The sequence below is a fragment of the Orcinus orca genome, chromosome 15 (assembly GCF_937001465.1).
Source record: "Orcinus orca chromosome 15, mOrcOrc1.1, whole genome shotgun sequence".
NCBI lineage: Eukaryota > Metazoa > Chordata > Mammalia > Artiodactyla > Delphinidae > Orcinus > Orcinus orca.
In genome coordinates, this window is record NC_064573.1 from 66,331,854 (window position 1) to 66,354,650 (window position 22,797).

The window sequence follows — 22,797 nt, forward strand, 5'->3', positions numbered from 1 at the left end:
ATGGACAGATCATCCAAAATGAAAATAAATAAGGAAACACAAGCTTTAAATGATACATTAAACAAGATGGACTTAATTGATATTTATAGGACACTCCATCCAAAAACAACAGAATACACATTTTTCTCAAGTGCTCATGGAACATTCTCCAGGATAGATCATATCTTAGGTCACAAATCAAGCCTTGGTAAATATAAGAAAATTGAAATTGTATCAAGTATCTTTTCTGACCACAACGCCATGAGACTAGATATCAATTACAGGAAAAGATCTGTAAAAAATACAAACACATGGAGGCTAAACAATACACTACTTAATAATGAAGAGATCACTGAAGAAATCAAAGAGGAAATCAAAAAATACCTAGAAACAAATGACAATGGAGACACAACGACCCAAAACCTGTGGGATGCAGCAAAAGCAGTTCTAAGGGGGAAGTTTATAGTACAAGCCCACCTTAAGAAGCAGGAAACATCTCGAATAAACAACCTAACCTTGCACCTCAAGCAATTAGAGAAAGAAGAACAAAAAAACCCCAAAGCTAGCAGAAGGAAAGAAATCATAAAAATCAGATCAGAAATAAATGAAAAAGAAATGAAGGAAACAATAGCAAAGATCAATAAAACTAAAAGCTGGTTCTTTGAGAAGATAAACAAAATAGATAAACCACTAGCCAGACTCATCAAGAAAAAAAGGAAGAAGACTCAAATCAATAGAATTAGAAATGAAAAAGGAGAGGTAACAACTGACACTGCAGAGATAAAAGAGATCATGAGAGATTACTACAAGCAACTCTATGCCAATAAAATGGACAATCTGGAAGAAATGGACAAATTCTTAGAAATGCACAACCTGCCAAGACTGAATCAGGAAGAAATAGAAAATATGAACAGACCAATCACAAGCACTGAAATTGAAACTGTGATTAAAAATCTTCCAACAAAGAAAAGCCCAGGACCAGATGGCTTCACAGGCAAATTCTATCAAACATTTAGAGAAGAGCTAACACCTATCCTTCTCAAACTCTTCCAAAATATAGCAGAGGGAGGACCACTCCCTAACTCCTTCTATGAGGCCACCATCACCTTGATACCAAAACCAGACAAGGATGTCACAAAGAAAGAAAACTACAGGCCAATATCACTGATGAACATAGATGCAAAAATCCTCAACAAAATACTAGCAAACAGAATCCAACAGCACATTAAAAGGATCATACACCATGATCAAGTGGGGTTTATTCCAGGAATGCAAGGATTCTTCAATATACGCAAATCTATCAATGTGATAAACCATATTAACAAATTGAAGGAGAAAAACCATATGATCATCTCAATAGATGCAGAGAAAGCTTTTGACAAAATTCAACACCCATTTATGATAAAAACCCTGCAGAAAGTAGGCATAGAGGGAACTTTCCTCAACATAATAAAGGCCATATATGACAAGCCCACAGCAAACATCATCCTCAATGGTGAAAAACTGAAAGCATTTCCACTAAGATCAGGAACAAGACAAGGTTGCCCACTCTCACCACTATTATTCAACATTGTTTTGGAAGTTTTAGCCACAGCAATCAGAGAAGAAAAGGAAATAAAAGGAATCCAAATTGGAAAAGAAGAAGTAAAGCTGTCACTGTTTGCAGATGACATGATCCTATACATAGAGAACCCTAAAGATGCTACCAGAAAACTACTAGAGCTAATCAATGAATTTGGTAAAGTGGCAGGATACAAAATTAATGCACAGAAATCTCTGGCATTCCTATATACTAATGATGAAAAATCTGAAAGTGAAATCAAGAAAACACTCCCATTTACCATTGCAACAAAAAGAATAAAATATCTAGGAATAAACCTACCTAAGGAGACAAAAGACCTGTATGCAGAAAATTATAAGACACTGATGAAAGAAATTAAAGATGATATAAATAGATGGAGAGATATACCATGTTCTTGGATTGGAAGAATCAACATTGTGAAAATGACTCTACTACCCAAAGCAATCTATAGATTCAATGCAATCCCTATCAAACTACCACTGGCATTTTTCACAGAACTAGAACAAAAAATTTCACAATTTGTATGGAAACACAAAAGACCCCGAATAGCCAAAGCAATCTTGAGAACGAAAGAAGGAACTGGAGCAATCAGGCTCCCTGACTTCACACTACACTACAAAGCTACAGTCATCAAGACGGTATGGTACTGGCACAAAAACAGAAAGATAGATCAATGGAACAGGATAGAAAGCCCAGAGATAAACCCATGCACATATGGACACCTTATCTTTGATAAAGGTGGCAGTAATGTACAATGGAGAAAGGACAGCCTCTTCAATAAGTGGTGCTGGGAAAACTGGACAGGTACATGTAAAAGTATGAGATTAGATCACTCCCTAACACCATACACAAAAATAAGCTCAAAATGGATTAAAGACCTAAATGTAAGGCCAGAAACTATCAAACTCTTAGAGGAAAACATAGGCAGAACACTCTATGACATAAATCAAAGCAAGATCCTTTCTGACCCACCTCCTAGAGTAATGGAAATAAAAACAAAAATAAACAAATGGGACCTAATGAAACTTCAAAGCTTTTGCACAGCAAAGGAAACCATAAACAAGACCAAAAGACAACCCTCAGAATGGGAGAAAATATTTGCAAATGAAGCAACCGACAAAGGATTAATCTCCAAAATTTACAAGCAGCTCATGCAGCTCAATAACAAGAAAACAAACAACCCAATCCAAAAATGGGCAGAAGACCTAAACAGACATTTCTCCAAAGAAGATATACAGACTGCCAACAAACACATGAAAGAATGCTCAACATCATTAATCATTAGAGAAATGCAAATCAAAACTACAATGAGATATCATCTCACACCAGTCAGAATGGCCATCATCAAAAAATCTAGAAACAATAAATGCTGGAGAGGGTGTGGAGAAAAGGGAACACTCTTGCACTGCTGGTGGGAATGTGAATTGGTTCAGCCACTATGGAGAACAGTATGGAGGTTCCTTAAAAAACTACAAATAGAACTACCATATGACCCAGCAATCCCACTACTGGGCATATACCCTGAGAAAACCAAAATTCAAAAAGAGTCATGTACCAAAATGTTCATTGCAGCTCTATTTACAATAGCCCGGAGATGGAAACAACCTAAGTGCCCGTCATCGGATGAATGGATAAAGAAGATGTGGCACATATATACAATGGAATATTACTCAGCCATAAAAAGAAACGAAATTGAGCTATTTGTAATGAGGTGGATAGACCTAGAGTCTGTCATACAGAGTGAAGTAAGTCAGAAAGAAAAAGACAAATACCGTATGCTAACACATATATATGGAATTTAAGAAAAAAATGTCATGAAGAACCTAGGGGTAAAGCAGGAATAAAGACGCAGACCTCTTAGAGAACGGACTTGAGGTTATGGGGAGGGGGAAGGGTGAGCTGTGACAGGGCGAGAGAGAGTCATGGGCATATACACACTAACAAACGCAGTAAGGTAGATAGCTAGTGGGAAGCAGCCGCATGGCACAGGGATATTGGCTCGGTGCTTTGTGACAGCCTGGAGGGGTGGGATGGGGAGGGTGGGAGGGAGGGAGACGCAACAGGGAAGACATATGGGAACATATGTTTATGTATGACTGATTCACTTTGTTATAAAGCAGAAACTAACACACCATTGTAAAGCAATTATACCCCAATAAAGATGTTAAAAAAAAAAAAAAAACCTGTGAAGAAGGTAAAAAAAAAAAAAAAAAAAATGAGAATATATGGAGAATTCCTACAATCAACAACAAAAAAATCAAGTAGATTAAAAAATGGACAAATGACTTGACTAGACATTTCTCCAAAGATAATATACAAATGGCCAACAAGCACATGAAAATGCGCTCAACATCACTAATCATCATAGAAATGCAAATCAAAACCACAAGGAGATATCATTTCACATCCATTAGGATGGTCATTATTAAAAAAACAAACAAACAAACAAAAACGAAAAACAGGGACTTCCCTGGTAGTCCAGTGGTAAAGAATCCGCCTTCTAATGCAGGGGACCTGGGCTCGATCCTTGGTTGGGGAACTAAGATCCCACATGCCACAGGGCAATTAAGCCCACATGCCCCAACTACTGAGCTCCAGTGCCTCAACGAGAGAGCCCACGCGCTCTGGAGCCTGCACGCCACAACTAGAGAAAAGCCCGCACACCGCAATGAAGACCCAATGCAGCCAATAAATAAAATAAATAAATAAATAAATAAAATAAATATTAAGAAAACACAAAGTGTTGGCAAGGATATGAAGACACTGGAACTTTTGTGCATTGTTGGTAGGACTGTAAAATGGTGCAACCATGATGGAAAACAGTATGGAGGTTCCTCAAAAATTAAAAGTAGAACTGCCATATGATCCAGCAATCCCACTTCTGGGGATATATCCAAAAGACTTGAAAGCAGGGTCTCAAAGAGATGCACACCCATGTTCTATTCACAATAGCCAAGAGGTAGAAGCAACCCAAATGTCCATTGACAGATGAATGGATAAGCAAAATGTGGTCTATACATACAACGGAATATTATTCAGCCTTAAAAAGCAAGGAAATCCTGTCACATACTACAGCATAGATGAACCTTGAGGAAATTATGCTAAGTGAATTAAGCCAATCACAAAACGACAAATACTGTGATTATTCCACTTTTATGAGGAATCTAAAGTAGTCAAATTCATAGAAACAGAAAGTAGAATAGTGGTTACCAGGGACTGGGGAGAAGGGGAAAGGAGAGTTGTTTAACAGGTAAAGAGTTTCATTTTTACAAGATGAAAAAGCTCTGATGATCTGTTTCACAACAATGTGAATATACTTAACACTACTGAACTGTATACTTAAAATTGGTGAAGATAGTAAATTTTATGTTATGTGTTTTTACCATAATTTAAAAAATTACACTGCTAATTAATGACCAAAAAAGGCAGCAGGGCTGGGGGTGAGCTTGATTTCCCACTGTCTTTACAGCCTATAGATTATCAAATCTAACAATAGCTAGACCCTGATTATGAAAGATGTGGTTCCATACATGATCTGATGGAAATATTTTAATACTTAAGAATTGGACAATTTGGGACTGAGAAAACTCCTGGGACCCAGGAGGAGTCCTAGTAGATACTTTCATGTGTTTCCTCTCACTTTCTATCCAGCAGCTAGACAACTGGATCCTTAGAACAGACAAAGGGTAAACTACATGGACCTCTAATTCAAACACATCTATTTTCAAAACTTTTGGGGAAAAAGGGGATCAGGACAGTGAAGTAACTAAGAACAATTGCTCTGGACTTAGCTTGGCCTGGACTTGAATCTGGCTATGCAACTTACTAGTCGTGAAATCTTCAAGTCTTTTCAACATCTCTAGACCCATTTCTCCATCTGTAAAACAGGGACAATAATAATAGAACCAACAACCCCTAGGCTCGTTCAAAGGATAAAATGAAATAATCCATACAGAGTGCTTCGCACAGGGCCTGACACATATTAAATATGACAAATGTTATTATGAGAAATAAAGCCCTCTAAGGATACATATTTAAGATTACACTGTTGACAGCTTCTGAACAGGCAAGGAAGGGCTGTAGCAGACACTATTTGGCATTTCCCTTGTCCTCTTCTTAGAATAGGGTTGCCAGGGACTTCCCTGGTGGCGCTGTGGGTAAGAACCCGCCTGCCAATGCAGGGGACATCGGTTCGAGCCCTCGTCCATGAAGATCCCACATGCCGCGGAGCAACTAAGCCTGTGCGCCACAACTACTGAAGCCCAGGCGCCTAGAGTCCATGCTCTGCAACAAGAGAAGCCACTGCACTGAGAAACCCGCACACTGCAACGAAGAGTAGCCCCCGCTCGCCGCAACTAGAGAGAGCCCACACGGAGCAACGAAGATCCAACGTAGCCAAAAATAAATTAATTAATTTAAAAAAAAAGAAAGAATAGGGTTGCCAGATAAAATACAGGATGAAAAAAACAAAGTCCTAAGCTAAAATACATAGTACAATTAAAAAAACATGGGAGGGGCTTCCTTGGTGGCGCAGTGGTTAAGAATCCGCCTGCCAATGCAGGGGACACGGGTTCGAGCCCTGCTCTGGGAAGATCCCACATGCCGCGGAGCAACTAAACCTGTGTGCCACAACTACTGAGCCTGCACTCTAGAGCCTGCGTGCCACAACTACTGAAGCCCGTGCGCCTAGAGCCTGTGCTCCACAACAAGAGAAGCCACCGCAATGAGAAGCCCGTGCACCGCAACAGAGTAGCCCCCGCTCGCCACAACTAGAGAAAGCCCACGCCCAGCAACGAAGACCCAACACAGCCAAAAATAAATAAATAAAATAAATAAATTTATTTAAAAAAAAAAACAAAACCATGGGAAGCCTAGTTAAAATTGAATTTTAAATAAACAACAAATAATTTTTAGTATACCCCAAATATTGCATGGGATATACCTATACTGAAATTTTATTTATTTATTCTGAAATTTGATATTTATCTGAAATTCATATTTAACTGGGTATTCTATATTTTTATTTGCTAAATCTGACAAACCTACTTGGAACTTTGCCCCAGCCCCACTCCCAGGTGGCCTGAGCAGTCATTTTTGACCCAGACCTGTTCCCAGACTCCAGTTGGTTAAACTTGACCAAAATGGAACCAATCCAGTTTTCCTTCATAGAAATTGGGTTAAGGTAGTTTGACAGCCTCTGCTGTATTGATGGTTATACCTGTAACTCATGAACTCAGGAGCTGTAGGCAGCAGCCATCTTCTGCCACATGGCCCAAGGAGCAAAAAAACAAAACAGACTGCACTACAGGGAGGAAAATAAGAAGTAAAGCAGGGCTTCCCTGGTGGCACAGCGGTTGAGAGTCCGCCTGCCGATGCAGGGGACACGGGTTCGTGCCCAGGTCTGGGAAGATCCCACATGCCGCAGAGCGGCTGGGCCCGTGAGCCATGGCCGCTGAGCCTGCGCATCCGGAGCCTGTGCTCCGCAACGGGAGAGGCCACAACAGTGAGAGGCCCGCGTACCGCAAAAAAAAAAAAAAGAAGTAAAGCAGACATCAGAAGTGATGAAAGTGAGAAAAGTGTGCAAACTGCCAGGCAGGCTTTGTAAAACCATTCTGTGGTCTCACAAGAAAGCCTTTTTTAGACACACACACACATCGCTCTAGTTGCTCTGGAAAGCTTTTGCTACTTGCAATCAAAAAGCCTAAGAAATCAAGACAATTGTAGACTTAATTCCTGGGCTCAATATGTCCCATGTTATTGATTTGAAGGGTAAAAATTACTAGGAAGCCACTTTGACCTCAATTGTGGGTCCAGTGATCAAAGCGGTACTGCTGAAAATGTAGTCTCTGGATAAGGTCAGGTCTGTGCATGTCTGCCCCGTTTCCTTGGGACACTCCCTCTGAGGCAAGCCAGCCTCCAGGGAAGCAGTCTGGCTGCTCTGAAGTCACCATGCAGTAAGGAAGCCCAAACCAGCCATGTGGACAGAGCACAAGGAGAAGCCCTGAGACTCTGTGGATTGAGAGAGAAGCCCGGCCAGTCTCCAGATGCTCCAGAACCTGCCATTCCGACCCCAGCCACCAGCTGACTGCAGCCCCATGAGAGGGCCCAAGCCAGAATTGTACAGCCAAGCCCTTTCTGAATTCCCAACTGAGAGAAACTGTGAGTGATGATAAAACCATTGTTGTTGTTTTAAGCCTCCAAGTTATGCAGCAATAGATAACGGATAAGCCTAGTGCACAGGAGTAGCTGTCCTTGCCAACAGTTTCACTGTTTAGCAAGTACCTGATCACAATGGGATAAGACTAGCTTCTCATGAGGCCTCCAGAGCCAGCAATCCTGCTGTGTGGTCACATGCAGGGCCCAATCCTGAAGACAGGCGAGCCAGACAGGGTATCTCCTGAATGAAGGTAACAGGTGGGGAATCAAGAGGGGGCAAAGGCCCCCCAACCATCCCTTCTTGAGGGAGGCTGCCCACTCACAGGTCTCCAAGTGGACCAGGGACATATCTACCCCAGGGAGAGCTGGAGGGATGGCCTGTTTGGGTGGGAAGACAGTCAGAGCTTCTGACACTAAGAGGACAGGCTCCGGTTGTGTGGAACTCCAGAAAGTGCTGGATTCAGATCTCAGCTAGGCCACCCACTAAGCGATGCCACTGCAGTGGGACAAACCCTGGCTTTCTCAATTGTCATCAGGACATAATAACTACCTTTCTCCCTGGGTGGTCATCAAGTGGGATGACACACGTGTAAGCACCTTATACACCATTAAGCACTGTTCAAATGTGGTCATTATTAGAATCTAAGATAGAACAGAGAAAAAATACAGGGTATGGTCTCCATCACCATTTTCATCTCATGCATTGAATTTTTCTTTGATGAACCAAAGACCTTAAATATAAATAGGACAGCCTCTGCCCAGCTCAAGAGGACATGTGGCAAATAGAACAGCGAGGTTTCATACCTCTGTCTCCCTTCTTTTCAAAGATTCCTGCAAGTCAAAGTAGGCTGGTGTCAAGGCCAATTCCTGTTTCCATATGCTTCATCCTAGCACCAGGCAGCCTGCCAGTCAGAGTATAGTCAGAAATGGCTGACTCCAGGGCTGAGCCAAGACAAGTTCAAGAAGAGCCTAGAACATCTTTTCAAGCGGGACGTGGGAAGCTATCAATACCATCAGGGTCCTTTCCAGAGGACTCCAGAGCCAACTGAAGATGCCTCCACTAAGCAAAGTTAAGGCAGGATGATATGAGCATCATTAAGGGCTACATGGCATTTATCCTGCCTTTCCTGTGTGAACTGTATCCCTGAGTGACCAATGAGTAGTAGATGAGGGTAAGTTTCTCTTTATAGAAGTATTCCTTCTAATAAATGAGGAAGAATGATAGAATTAGGTTAATCTAAGACTGATTGTTACCACCTGCCAATGTCATAGACCTAGAAGTCACCAGACATTATGAGCTCCTGATGGAAGAATACATCACCACCTGATCAAGTTTCTAGATCTATCTACCAAAATAAGGAACTACAGAGGACACAGGAACATGTTAACCTACACCAGGAGGATGCAATCAGCAAAACCTAGACTGTGGGACATTCGATAGGTAGACCTTATTTAGGTCCTGATACAAACAAATGTATCAAAAAACCATTTATGGTGGAGGGAGGGATAGATTGGGAGTTTGAGATTGACATGTACTATACACACTGCTATATCTAAAATAGATAACCAACAAGGACCTACTGTATAGCATAGGGAACTCTGCTCAATATTCTGTAATAACCTAAATGGGAAAAGAATCTGAAAAAGAATAGATACTTGTATATGTATAACTGAATCACTTTGCTGTACACCTGAAACTAACATAACATTGTTAATCAACTGTACTCCAATATAAAATAAAACATTTTTTTAAAATTCATGACATTTGAGACCATTGAAACTTTGAACACTAACTGGATATTTGATGATAACAAGGAATTATTGCTAATTTGTTTTAGTTGTAACAATGGTGTTGTGGATGTGTTTTTTAAAATCCTCATCCTTTAGAGATACATATTGAAATATTTACAGGTGATGTGTGATATTTGTGGTTCATTTCAAAATGGTGTGGGGTGGGGGCACTGAGATGAAGCAAGATTGGCCAGGAAGTTAATAACTGTTGAAACTGGATAACGGGTGCACGGGGGCTCATTATACTATTGGCTACTCTTATATATGTTTTAAATTCTTTATAACACAGAGTTTTAAAGGTAAATGAAAACAGTGAGCTCTCAATGTCATCACATCAGGATAAGCCTCAGAAAAGGAGCTGAAAAGCTGGGCCATGTGTAGCCCACCGTGGTCACTCCATTTTCCTGGCAATTCAGTGACTCCCCCTGAGCTACTGCTATAGTCCAGGCTGCATGTTCATGGTCTTTAAAACATGCAGAAAGATTAAAATTACAAAGTGTCTTCCATGGGGAAAAAAAAAAAACCTCACTGAAATTTGAGAATCTACAAGTACAAGGTGCTATGCCCAGCCCCTCAGGGGACACTACAGTGGGAAGACACAGCCCCATGCTCTGGTGGGGAGGAGACAGACCAACATCCAGCTAACAGGGGTACACGGCCAAATGACACAACACACAAAGGGGCATCAGAGGAAGGATGGTTCTTCCAGCCCAGCTCATGGCAGGGGAATCCAGGCAGGTCTAGGCTGAGATGACCTGGAATTAGACTGCTCGGCTAGGATGTCTGCAGCAATGAGGAGGGTTCTCCTTGCTGCAGGGGGTGGCAGGTGCAGGGATCTGGAGGAGAGAGTGAAAGGCATGTGGTTTGCAGAGGGGGAATAAGGCGAGTTGGGCAGAAGAAGAGTCAAGGCTAGAGGAAGGAGGGTGGGGAGATCCGACTGGGAAGGGCAATGAGTGGTGAGCCCAGGGAAGCCACAAACTATAATTTATACTTTAGGAAGACAGCACCTACTGCTGCTTCAAAGGACCACACAATCTGGCAGGTTCCGATGCAAGCACAGCAATGCCACCTGCCCTCTTCTTGGTTTAGGCAACGGCCCAGCAATGCAGATCAAATGGTGTGAGTCGAGATTGTTAAATCAGCATTTGAGGTGCAGAGCTGTGGCTGAGCACATGACGAGGTGCTAAGAGGAGTGAAGCTAAGTGATCAGGACTCCGAGAACACTTAAAAACGGAAACATACGCGGGGAAGAGTTGTTCGTAAAAGAAGAAAAGCATACAGCACCTAGCATGACCCTAAAACTCACTGACAGTTTGCTTCGTGTGTGTGATGAGCCTCCTAAAGCCACATCTGTGGGTGACACCTGGCACGTGACTCACCACACGTGAAGCTGCCAATTTCAAATTAGTTCAGGGATGTTTCCTACCATCTCCTCCTCTCCACGTGTCAGTATCCAGAGTAGTCTTCCAGGAAACAGGCCCATTTCCTCCGTATCTCTTTCCCCCTGGGATAAGGAGATATTGATTTTGGTTTAAGGAACCTCACATCCTTTTCACAGGCCTGTCTTTCTTTATTGACATCATTTGCCAACTGCATCCCAGAAGATTATAGGAGGTGTAAAAGCCACAGGCTTGAATACCCAGCCCCTGGGAGGCCCCACGGCACTGCGCCTGAACCCGCTGGCTCTTACTGACGGGCCAAGATGGATGCAGGCCTCCCTCCTCCTCCTCCTCCTCCACCCAGTGGGCTGATGACAGTACATGTGCTTGTCTCCCAAGCTGCCTTGTACATTGTTGGCCCTCAATGACTGATACAACCAAAGCTGCTGTACGCTTGCTGTCACAATGTGCTAGACTGCTCGCCGGCCCCAATCTTAGAATAACAGACCCTCCCTGAAGAAGGTAAAAGGGTCAGCAGGAGTTGAAAAACTCACACCAGACACTCCACCAAAGGCACTTTCCTTCCTGCGGAGGAAGGCGGTCCATGTGGCGAGTGTACCCTTGTCACTTGCAAACCTGGGCCACCAAAGGGCCTCAGGGGAGGTCTAGGTAAGAAAAGTGCCTGAGAAGCAATCAAGGGCCAACCACGTGGGCGGAGGCCCCAAAGAGAAGGCCCTCAGCACACAGAGCAGTGGACCACGAGCTGTGTGAGACACCCTGCAAGCCTGGCAGGAAACAAGAAGCCCCTCTCCACTCAGAGCCAAGTGTAAGCACTTGCTCTCCTTGAACCAGAGTGAGCACCCGCCCTGACCTGACTGACGTCACTGAAGTCTGCAGGGAGGAAGGAGGTGAGCCGGAGACTGCTCATCCTTTGAAAGGCCTGCATCCAAAGCTGGCCCTAAGAGTCTGGATTTGGCAAGCTCCTGCAACACCTTGGGGTTCCCCTAACTGGTAAGCGTGACTGACTACACCCAAACTGCTTGTGCAAACAATGTGTGGTCCATGCTGCACACCTGCTTTCCTTCTGGGAGCCTGGACCCTGGGACCGTGCCAGGCGGAGGGTACCCACGTGACAAGACCCCCAATAAAATCCCTGAGTGCTGAGTCTCTACCGAACATCCCTGCTTGGCAACCTTTCACACATGTGTCACAACAAGCTGCTGGAGGAATTAGCATGTCTTGCATGACTCCACTGGGAAAGGAGCCCTGGAAGCCTGTGCCTCACTTCCCCAGATTTCATCCATTGCCCCTCTTCCCTTTCTGCTTGTGCTTTGCTTCCCTTCACTGTAATAAAGCAGGCTGCGAGCGCACATCGAGCCGAGGGCTGGGAGTCCTCCCAGGGGGTCATTGAATCTGGGTTAGTCTTGGAGACCCCAACATGGCACCCCAGCAAGGAGTCTCCCCGATGTGAGGTGGGTGGGCGCCTTAGCACCTGCTGAGTCAGCAGGTTGGTGCTGCCCACGAGTTCCCACTTCTTCCCCCATGTAATAGGACAATAAGGAAGAGGCTGCACTCCTCACCGCAAGCGTGAACTGGAAATCGCTCTGACATCACAGAGAACCCCATGTTTGTGAGGGCCTGTTATCCAGTTAGATCTAACATTTTAGGGCAGAGGCCTCACCTCTGACACACAGCCTGCTTCCCACAGGGTCCTCCACATATAACACATGCAAAGCAAACCGTTGGGTGCACATGAAACTAGTTTAAAGAGCTCTGGGATTGTGAAAAGTCCTTTTAAAAGCTTTATCTTTACTCCCCACTCATCCAGTCACTGCCACACTTTATGAAGTGACAAATCATCCTAGGAACACAGAGACAACATGCACAAATCCTTGTAACCCTATGGAAATACAAATGAGGACCACAAATACAAGGCTGTTGGTTCATGGAGGAGCCTATTTCAACACATTCAAATCTGTCAACATAACATATCCAAATAATCTGCATTTCATAACTATCACTTTTCCAGCATTCCTGGCTAAGCCGGCAACCTCCAGTTCATCTTCCCAATCTTATTTCAGCAAACAAGTTTTGAAAATTGAAAACAAATTAAGAAAAGTCCGAGTTTGGCACTAACATACTTGCTTTCTGAAACCCCATAAAATTGCAAGCAATTCTCATTCATTCACTCACTCATCCATTCAGACTAACCAAGCTACTGAGGGCATATCAGTGGCAAAGCACCGTGCTAGGCTTCATGTAGAACACGAAGAAGATACCAAACTTGGCCACGGTGTCCCTTTGGCACAAAGCTGTCTGCAGAGATGCCCATACACAAACCCTGTAAACTCCCAAAGGAGGAAGATGTGGTCCTTAGGTCAGTCTGGGGCTACTATGGATATTTCAAATGGGAAAAACCCAAAGTGGGGGACTGCTAACACAGGGGATGGAACTGTTGAAAGAGATGCCTGGAGAAGACAGGCAAATCCAGGGCCCCCAGGGCGGGAGGTGGCACCACACCGGGGACCCTGTCCAGGGCAACAGCTGAAGGCTGGGGCACCAGCTCAGCAGAAGGCAGACCTGAGCCAGGATGTGGCGCTAGGAATGGGGAGGAAGGATGGATGAAAGGAAGGAGACAGGCAGGACTCAGCAATTCCACCTGATGTGGGGTGAAGCAGGTAGGAGGCAGCAAGCATGACTCAGAGGTTTTCAGCTATTCATAGAAAGAAGAAGGTCAGGAAGAGGAGCGGGTTGTGGGGGGAAATCATAATTCATGTCACTAGACCTTGCTAAGAATGCACTGTGCTTCTCCAAAACACTCTGCCAGTCCACTCACAGGCTCTTTGCAACACCCTTGTGTTAAACGTTAAAGAAACGGACTTCAAACCAATGTTTACACACTATCAACTTGGGCATTCCTTTTCAGCCTCCTATCTGGCCTCATAGTATGAAACACTGGATGATGTTTCAAATTAAAGCTGAATCCAATATAATAAGGCCGCCTTCTGAGGTGGAAACCCCAGCGGCTTAACCTGAAGATTTGCACCTTCAACTTCATGTTTTCAGGGACACTTTGCAACTGGATAGTCTTTTCCATCTCCATCCTTCAAGCATCACCTAAACTGATATTAAAAATACTCCCTGGTGGTCCACTGGTTAAGACGCTGTGCTTTCACTGCTGGGGGTCCAGGTTCGATACCTGGTCAGGGAACTAAGATCCCACAAGCCATGCGGCAAAAAAAAAAAAAAAAGCAGCCACAGACAAAATGAATGGGCATGACTGTGTTCCAATAAAACTTTATTTAAAAAAAAAAATACTGTCTCCATGAGAGTTTGCCTTTGACAGTTGGCCCCACTGGAGAAAGGAGTACTTGATCCATTCTAGAGGCAAAGGTGTCTTGGCCACCACCCCAAAGTGGGCCCAGCTCACCATATGTTCAGTGGGCTTCCTCAGCCAGAGGACTTTCAAAACTTACTTTCACTTGACTGTAGCCTTCTTTCTTATAGACCCAGACTAATTTCTTTGAGCCCTTCCTTGCTAACTGGCTTTGCCATTCCTACCCATATATCAGTCTGAACAATAATAAATTAAAACAAAACATTTTTGTTTCATATTTTGTTTGAAATCATTTCCTGGGAAATAGATGTCATTTATAATGTCGCCAAACAGGCAACTTGTATACAACAAAACAGAATTTAGTTTAATCAAATCAATCGTCTCATTAATGTGGATAAAACTTATGTTTGAAACACTCTTTCCTTAAGGACTTGCTGGGGCTAATACCTTTGAAAATTCTGCATCATTTATGAATTCTTCCATGTTCCCTGGGAGATGAGAACTGGGGATTAAATTTTTTAAATGGGAACTAACAACCAAAAAAGAAAAAAAAAAAAGACCATATTCCCGCAAAACCATATTCCCCTTATTGGTATTCAAATATTCAAATAGATATGGGATTAAGAGTACCAGGCAATGGAATAAGAACCTCGTCTCCTGTATTTATATTCCTAGCACATTGTTGGAAAGAAGTAAAAACCCACCAACAATTACCCATACCTCCCAGAAATACTTTCTATATGTGACAGTATTTACAAAGAGCATCTTTTTATTCTTGATAATATAAATTTACTAAGCCTAGCTGTTGGCACTATGTACTTTCTCCCTTAGAATAAACTTGAGCAATCGAATGAGCTTTTCCAGCAAAATCTAGGGCAGAAGCACTCGAGGAAGCGATACTTAATGGAGAAATTCTAATCCAAACCCCCACTGATTATCTATCAAAGTAAAAATAATGGGGATTGAAATGCAGCTCAAGTGCAATAACCATTTAATTGGCAAAATCAATGCTGACAATACCAAGTTCTGCAAAGGATAGAGAGCCACAAAAATCTCTTTGTTTCTTGCCAGTGGGACTATAAATTGACACAACTGCCTTGGAAAAGAGTTTGGCCTTCACATTCTCCACAACCCAGTGATTTCACCCAAGAGGAACGCCCGCACGTGTACAAGCATTTTTGTAGTGACCCATCAAGAGGAGCATGAATAAGTAAAAACTGCGCTCACGTCCTGGGCTGTTATATAGCAGTCAAAATTAGTCCCCCCAAATCGTATGCTGTACAATATGCTTTTTTATAAAGTTTCAAATGGTTGAAATGAACAATGTGTTTTTTTAAAAAAATTGCATATAGGTTAGCTAAAACTAAATAAAAAGAAAAGAAAGTGGACAGTGACCAGGATTTGGGATGATGGTTGTCTTGGAGCGGGGAAGGCTGGAAGATGGGATCAGGGAGGGAGGACAAGACACATGCCCGCATTTTCTCCAAACACAGACTTTGCTTAATTAAAAGAAAAAAATTAGACAGTGGTCTTTCCAAAAGGGAAGCTAGCAAGAGAAGCAGCTCTGATTCCTTCCCCAGCTGTCATCCCAGGACTAAAGCTGACTCTACCTGACCCCTAAGGAAAGGAGATCATGAATAAAAGTTCTCTCATTCTGTTTGCAGCTCTGAGCACCTGAATTTGCCTCTATTCCAAGCACACACACTTGGAGAACTACTGAGAACTGGGGGTCTGGGGCAGGTTGGAGGAGGTGACCCATGCCCGGCGCTGGGTGCAAATGGAACCCAGGATAACCTGCGCTGTCAGGACTGGGAGCGGCAGGCCCAAAGGGAGCTCAGTCCTTGAGCCCAGCAGGCAGGACAGCCAGGCCTGGTCTGGAAGGCAGGATTCAGACCAGAAGCAGGGACAGGAGAGTGGTGTCAAACATCTGAAGTGCTGTGAGGCCCGAGGAAGAGCAGACCAAAGCCGTCTTCTAGAAGGCAGAACTGGAGTGCAGGGAGAAGTGGTGATTCCAGCTCCATCTCGGAAGGGCCTTTTCTGCACTTGGAGACTGACTCATCTCCTGTGGCACTGGAGGCCCAGTCCGCAAGGTGGGTGCCTCAGGATACACCACTAAAGTTTGCTCCTTCGGCCTCAGTTTCCCTTCCTCTAAAATGGGAATGAAGACATCTTCGTGGCCGGCCTCACGTGGGGCTAAAGGAGGGAGAGGGCTGTACAAATGTCAGGGATCATTCATCCTACCCAAGTGAGTCGAGCAACAATTCTGCCCACCCTGGAATCTAGAAATGTCCACAAATGAAACTACAGCGCTGGACTGTGAAAGCACACAACAAGAAAACTTGTCCCCAACCCCTTCTCCCCCCAAAACCAGTATTTGTCCCCACAACCTTATCAGCAAGCAAGAAGAATTTTTCTTAATTACCCAGAGAATCTGTACTTTTGAGATAATCTTGAAAAGCTAGCTGTCTATACATAGTTATCTTAAGAAAAAAAGAGGGACTTTTTTGCTCTTCCAATTAAAATAAAACAAAAATACATAAGGTCAGATTTTACTTCCACTAGAACTAGGCCTCCCTGCCACTGTGGGACCCTAGACTCATAAACATTACCTTGACCTCAACTACTGACCCCTAGTAGTACCTGGTAAAATGCAGATAACTCAGAAATGCTGAACTCAAGGATGAACAGGCATTAGGACACACATCTGGGACAGGCACAGACTTTGGAGTGCAAAGGGCCTAGATGAGAATCTCTCTCTACTGCCTACCCTGCCCAGTGACTTTGGACAAGCCACATCCTTCTGGCAAAGCTCAGAACTCCTCATTTGTACAATCCTGGAACCCACCTCACAGTGTGATTTCAAGGATGAAATAAATGAACATAACATAAAGCAGAGAGTGTGGTCCACAGTCGACATGCCCTATGTGTTATGTCCCTTGCCTATGAGACAGAGTGACACTTATTTATAGCAAATCATGATGATGATCCCTATCATTGTATGCCTTGGTGAAATGTTTACACACCTGACGGAGTATGGGAAGTGGGATAAAAACACCATTTGGAAAAGGATCTCTTTTTGCTCAGTTGCCAAATTCTAAGAACACTGTGTCCTGTGAGCTGTATGCTGCAGCCAAGTGGGCCGAGGGGCACCAACGACACCACATGAGATGAACACATTAGAAACACAGGTCAGGGCTTCCCTGGTGGTGCAGTGGTTAGGAATCCACCAGACACGGGTTCGAGCCCTGGTCCAGGAAGATCCCACATGCCGCGGAGCAACTAAGCCCGTGTGCCACAACTACTGAGCCTGTGCTCTACAGTCTGCGAGCCACAACTACTGAGCCCTCGTGCTGCAACTACTAAAGCCCTCGCGCCTAGAGTCTGTGCTCCGAAACAAGAGAAGCCACCGCAGTGAGAAGCCTGCACACTGCAACAAAGAGTTGCCCCCGCTCACCACAACTAGGGAAAGCCTGCGCGCAGCAATGAAGACCCAACACAAAAATAAAATAAATAAATTTATAGAAACACAGGTCAGCTTTCTCCCCTGCCAGGAATTAAAGACAGTGATCCCCACTTTGAGTGGGAACCATCACTTAAGTTCAGTGGAGCTCCCAAATTCTCAGTGGCATCACAGATTCAACTATCCTCTAGAAGCTGTGCTCCAAAAAGGTGAGGAAGGACCATATAAATGCTCTGGTGGTTGACCTGAAGAGATACTGCCCAGCAGAGTGAAGTGAGCAAAGTGACCCGAGCTTCAGCAAACAGAATGGCAGGGCCCTCCTGTTTGCAATGACAATGGAGCTGTGCTTCTCAAACTGTGGTCCAGAGCAGCATCACCTGGGAACTCGTTAGAAAAGCTGAATCTCAGGCCCCTCCTACACCCACTGCAGCAGAAACTCAGCAGGGGGGCTGAGCACTTGATGTTTCAATAAGCCCTTCAGGGAATTCCACTGCTCACTCAGGTTTGAGAATTGATAGTATAGAGTGATCAGAGATCTCAAAGTTTAAACCATCCCCAGGAAACATACCTAGACAGCCTTCAGGATCTTTCCCCCTTTCAATCCATTTCAATGGAACACAGTGTTAGCTATCTCACCACTGGACTTCACTGTTGAATCCCACACTGCTTCTAGAATAAGAAAGGCCACGGTGGGATGCTTCCTGGTTCTCCACTGAATGCCAAGATGGGCTCCTGAAGGGCAGAAGCCATGTCTGATGCGTCTGTGAGCCTGCTGTGCCCCCAGGCCAAGGCCCAGCAACCAGCAGGCACCAGGAAAAGTGGGAAATAGTCTGACCAACTGAGGAGGGAGCAGGAGCCCTTCCCATGAGTGCGTCCCAAGGACTGAACAAGGTTACTGTCCCCCTCAGTCCTTATACAGTGATCTTAGCTCCTGAACCAGAAAGCTCTTGAATCAAGGACTTTGGGGGCTGACTCTGGCTGGCTGCTCCAGGTCCCACAACTACCAGGACCAGAGGGGTCCCGAGGTCCCAAATCACTCCCTCACTCCAACGTCACTGCTCACTCCCTAGACCCAAGCTTGCCAGAGGTCATGTCCACAGGGGCTCCCCTGCCTGAGGTCAGGGCCCCAGCCCTTGAAGGTTGGCCAGAGGCATTATTTCTCCTGCTGGAGTGCGAGTTCCCAAACATCTCCAGGCCAGTGGCAGTGCCCTCCAACTCTGGATGCCCTCTGTCACCATGGCTGCAGCATCACCACCCTCCAAACTCAGCCAACCCACCCTGACACTTCCATACCTGTAGTAAGACAGGAGGCCGTTGCTGAGCACGAACCAGCGCCGCTGGTAGCCCTTCAGGTAGTTGGTCCACTTGAGAAGCCAGCCCTTGAAGCTGTCCAGAGGAAGTGAGACCATCGGGAGAGCAGAGGGCGAGCCACTCCCTGGCACTGGAGCCCCAAGATGTGTCTTCACCTGCCCTGGTCGCGGAGCCTTTGATGCCGGCAACAACCCAGACTCGAGTTTGGTCAAGGGCACGCTCCCCACTACTGGCCCCAGCGCCAGCACCTGCTCGGATGGGGCCTTGGTGAAGGGCCCAGCCCCCAGGCTTGAGCCCAACTCTTCCCGGTGACCTGATCCGGTCCCCAACCCCTGCAGCAGTTCCAATTCCTGTTTGAACCCTGGCCTTGGCTCAGACATCTTCCTGGACTCAGGCTCCGATCCTGGCACCGGCTCAGAAACTGGCTCCGACACCTGTTCTGACACCAGATCCCGTTTGGGCTGGGGCACCGCCTGGTGTTGAGGCTTGGGCTCCGGCTCGGAGCCGGGCGTGGAAGCGCTCATGCTCGGCGCCGCCGTGTGGCAGGACAGGCAGGGGACAACCGTGAAGAACGACGAGAGCCCGCGGGACCGGCCGCCACAGCCACCGCCTCGGCACAGAGCGGCCGCTTTCCCCATGGAGCCCGTCAACCGGAGCGCGGCCGAGCCGGGGGGAGGGGGGAAGTGAGAGGCGGAGGCCTGGGGCGGGGCCGGGGGCACCGTCACGAGCGCGCGGCAGGGGCGCGCGCGGGTCTCTTCGCTGCCAGTGCGCCCCGCGCCGCCTTCGCCAGCATGCTCCTGCACCCAGGCGTGCAGCGGGCTGGACTTGGACCCTCGTCCCTCCCTTGCGTCGCCAGCTCCCGGCTCCGGGGCTGGCCCTTGGAAGGCGCCCAGGAAACGCTTGTGGGGCGAGAGCTCGGCGAGCGGGCGACGCGGAAGGGACGGCGCGCTTTGAACCACCATCCCTGCCTGCGCCCCAACCCGTGCCAGGCGCTGTGGGAACAATGATGAATGCGGAGCCCGCCGGCTCCCAGCGCAGCTCTGTTCGCGGGCCCCGCGCCGGAGCTCCCCGCCTCTGACCCGGGCAGGTTCGCTCCCCAAAACCCAGAACATGCTCCCGAAGCGCAGAGGCCCAGCCGGATGACGCTAAAAGCTGAGGAGGACGCCCACCGCCCCCCATGGCAGCCACTACCTGTCTATGGGTCCCTCCCGCTGCCACCAGGCTCACGGGCCCGAAGCCACCGCCCCACCATCTGGGCCAGCTGGCCTCTGCTTTGGCCAGGACACTTCGCCGCAAGTGGCAACATAGTTCAGGCTCTCTAAAGGAATAGAGAAAGAGTTTAGTAAGCCGAGCGTTTTAGTACAAGGAACGCATCCAAAAGCGAAGTTCTTGGAGCTCCTGGACATGCCTGGGTAACCTTAGCTGGCGGTCTGTGAAGATGCTGCAGTAGCCTGTGGAGTTTTACCTGTCTGTGCATTTTCCTGGGGGAAGGTCCCTAGTTTCCATGGGATTCCCAAAGGAGTCTGTGATCCCAGAAAGGTTAAACATCACTGATTTTAAAGAATCTATCCTGGGCTTCCCTGGTGGCGCAGTGGTTAAGAATCCACCTGCCAATGCAGGGAACACGGGTTAGAGCCCTGGTGTGGGAAGATCCCACATGTTGCAGAACAACTAAGCCTGTGCACCACAACTACTGAAGCCCGCGCGCCTAGAGCCGGTGCTCTGCAACAAGAGAAGCCACCGCAATGAGAAGCCCGTGCACCGCAACAAAGAGTAGCCCCCGCTCTCCGCAACTAGAGAAAGCCCGCGGGCAGCAATGAAGACCCAATGCAGGCAAAAATAAATATAAATAATTATATTTAAAAAAAAACAGTCCAGAAAAGTTTGATCAACACCATGTTTTTCATGCCATTTGCATTTAAGCATCTTGGGGTGGAGTGTGCAAGCTCCGTTTAGCCACCTCTGCCTATTGTCCTAAAGCCACGTGCACTGACCTCCCTAGCCCCTGAACACATGTGAGCTTGTGATCACCCCAAGGGGTTAGAACATAGGTTTCTTTAAAATATTTAACTGGTTTCTAAAACTTTGAAATTGTAATGCTTGCACTATATAGAACTGAAGTATACAGGATATATAATGAAAGAAGAGCTCCCCTCTTCCTCCTCTCTGGGGCTAGTGTGTTGATAGTTTCTACACATCTTTCCAGAAATGTTCTAAGAGAACAGGTCCTTAAGATGAAGTGTATGGTTTTCATAAATTATATGTAAATTTTAAGTGTAAGTGCCGATTTGTGGTAGGTTTCATCATAATCTTAAAGGGGTCCATGATCCCTCCACATTAAGGACAACTGACACTGAGACTTTTAGCTCAGGGTATCTGACAAGAACCCATGTTTGCCTTCCATCTTTCTTGAGACCCAAAGAGACCCCACTGAAACAAAAGTATAAAAAATTCCAAAAGTACTAAGCATTCAACAGCAATAGAAATAGAAAGAAGACTTTATTTAACAAATGTTCATTGAATTCATATCATATGCCAAGTCTTCTTCTAGGCCCTGATGATTGAGCAGTGAAAGAAATCTGACAAAAATTCCTGCCATCCTGGAACTTACATTCTAGTAAGAAGAGACAGAAATATACCAAATAAATCATTTAGAAGGTGACATGCCATGGAGAAAAAGAGAACAGTTAAGAGGGCTTGGGAAGGCCATGTTGGGAGTGTTTCAATTTTAAATAAAGATGGATCACTGAGGGAATTCCCTGGCATCCCAGTGGTTAGGACTCCGAGCTTCCACTGCAGGGAGCACGGGTTTGATTCCTGATCGGGGAACTAAGATCCCGCACGCCGTGCGGCATGGCCAAAAAAAGAAAGAAAGAAAGACGGATCACTGATGAATGAGAGATTTCAACAAGTGCTTAGAATATGGAAAGAGGATGAGAACTCTTATGAGCAAAACAGGTGGAAGCAGCAGCTGAGAACATTGTCTAAGCCAGCTAAAGGGGAGGTAGGAGCCAGCTGGCTTGAGAGAATCCAGGGAAGCGTTGGGCTCAAAGTCAACAGGTTATGGCAGAGGGTAGGAGTGAGAACAGGGAACTAAAATGGGGGATTTTATTCCTCAAACAGGTTTGTGAGCCCATGGGTATTATTTGTATGCCGTACACATATTTTCCAATATCCTTTCATATCTGCTCAGTGCATAATAAACAGACTCACATACAACCTGGAGCACGGACGGTGGGGGCAGGGGGTGGGGGGGAGGTGGGAGGATAACTGCTCCAACCCACTGCCCTACCCCTCTCTACACTGAAGTTTGCAAAGTGCAGGTAACATTTCTCCCAGGCAGAAAACATGTCTCTTCTCTAAAGAAACTGAATGAAACACCTGAGGTCAGCAAGGGCTTGCATAGTGGATGTTGGCACCACAGAACACAGCCCTCCTGACTCTGCTATTTCTCATTCTGCCCTACGACGCAGAGCTTCCAGCCAGATATTCTCATTCGGCAAAGGGACAAGAGGTAAGCCAGATCTAATTGCATAACAGCAGAGGAAATCTACACCGGCTTATTTTACAGGGCACTTGCTAAGGGGCATAGAGCTGGAAAGCAGCTGACCTGGGATTTGAACTGAGGCCTTCCTTCCAAATTTGTGCTCTTAGCTACATGCTGCCCTGCCTCCCTCTTAGTTTGTGCATCTCTTTTCCTGGGTAAAGGAGACAAAAACCAGCATCTACATTTGTATCTGTGGCCACAAGCTGACCTGGATTTTTCTGGCTTTGCTCGGGGCAGGAGTTGCTCCCATTTACT

The 22,797-nt window shown here is 45.8% G+C and overlaps 1 protein-coding gene across 5 annotated transcripts in view; it reads right to left on the bottom strand.

Moving 5' to 3' along the window:
- OSBP2 (oxysterol binding protein 2) overlaps positions 1-19,951 on the bottom strand; it is a 155,641-nt gene extending 135,690 nt beyond the window's left edge. For 3 of the 5 annotated variants that reach the window (XR_007471889.1, XR_007471890.1, XM_049698564.1), the window contains exon 1: positions 18,978-19,951. Coding sequence is in view for 3 of the 5 variants with exons in the window: in XM_049698564.1 (XP_049554521.1) it covers positions 18,978-19,633 (656 nt within the window). In the remaining 2 variants the exon portion in view is untranslated. The remainder of the gene's footprint in view (positions 1-18,977) is intronic. The other 2 variants (XM_033412779.2, XM_012538216.3) reach the window with 2 other exon arrangements.
- Positions 19,952-22,797: the final 2,846 nt, after the last annotated feature.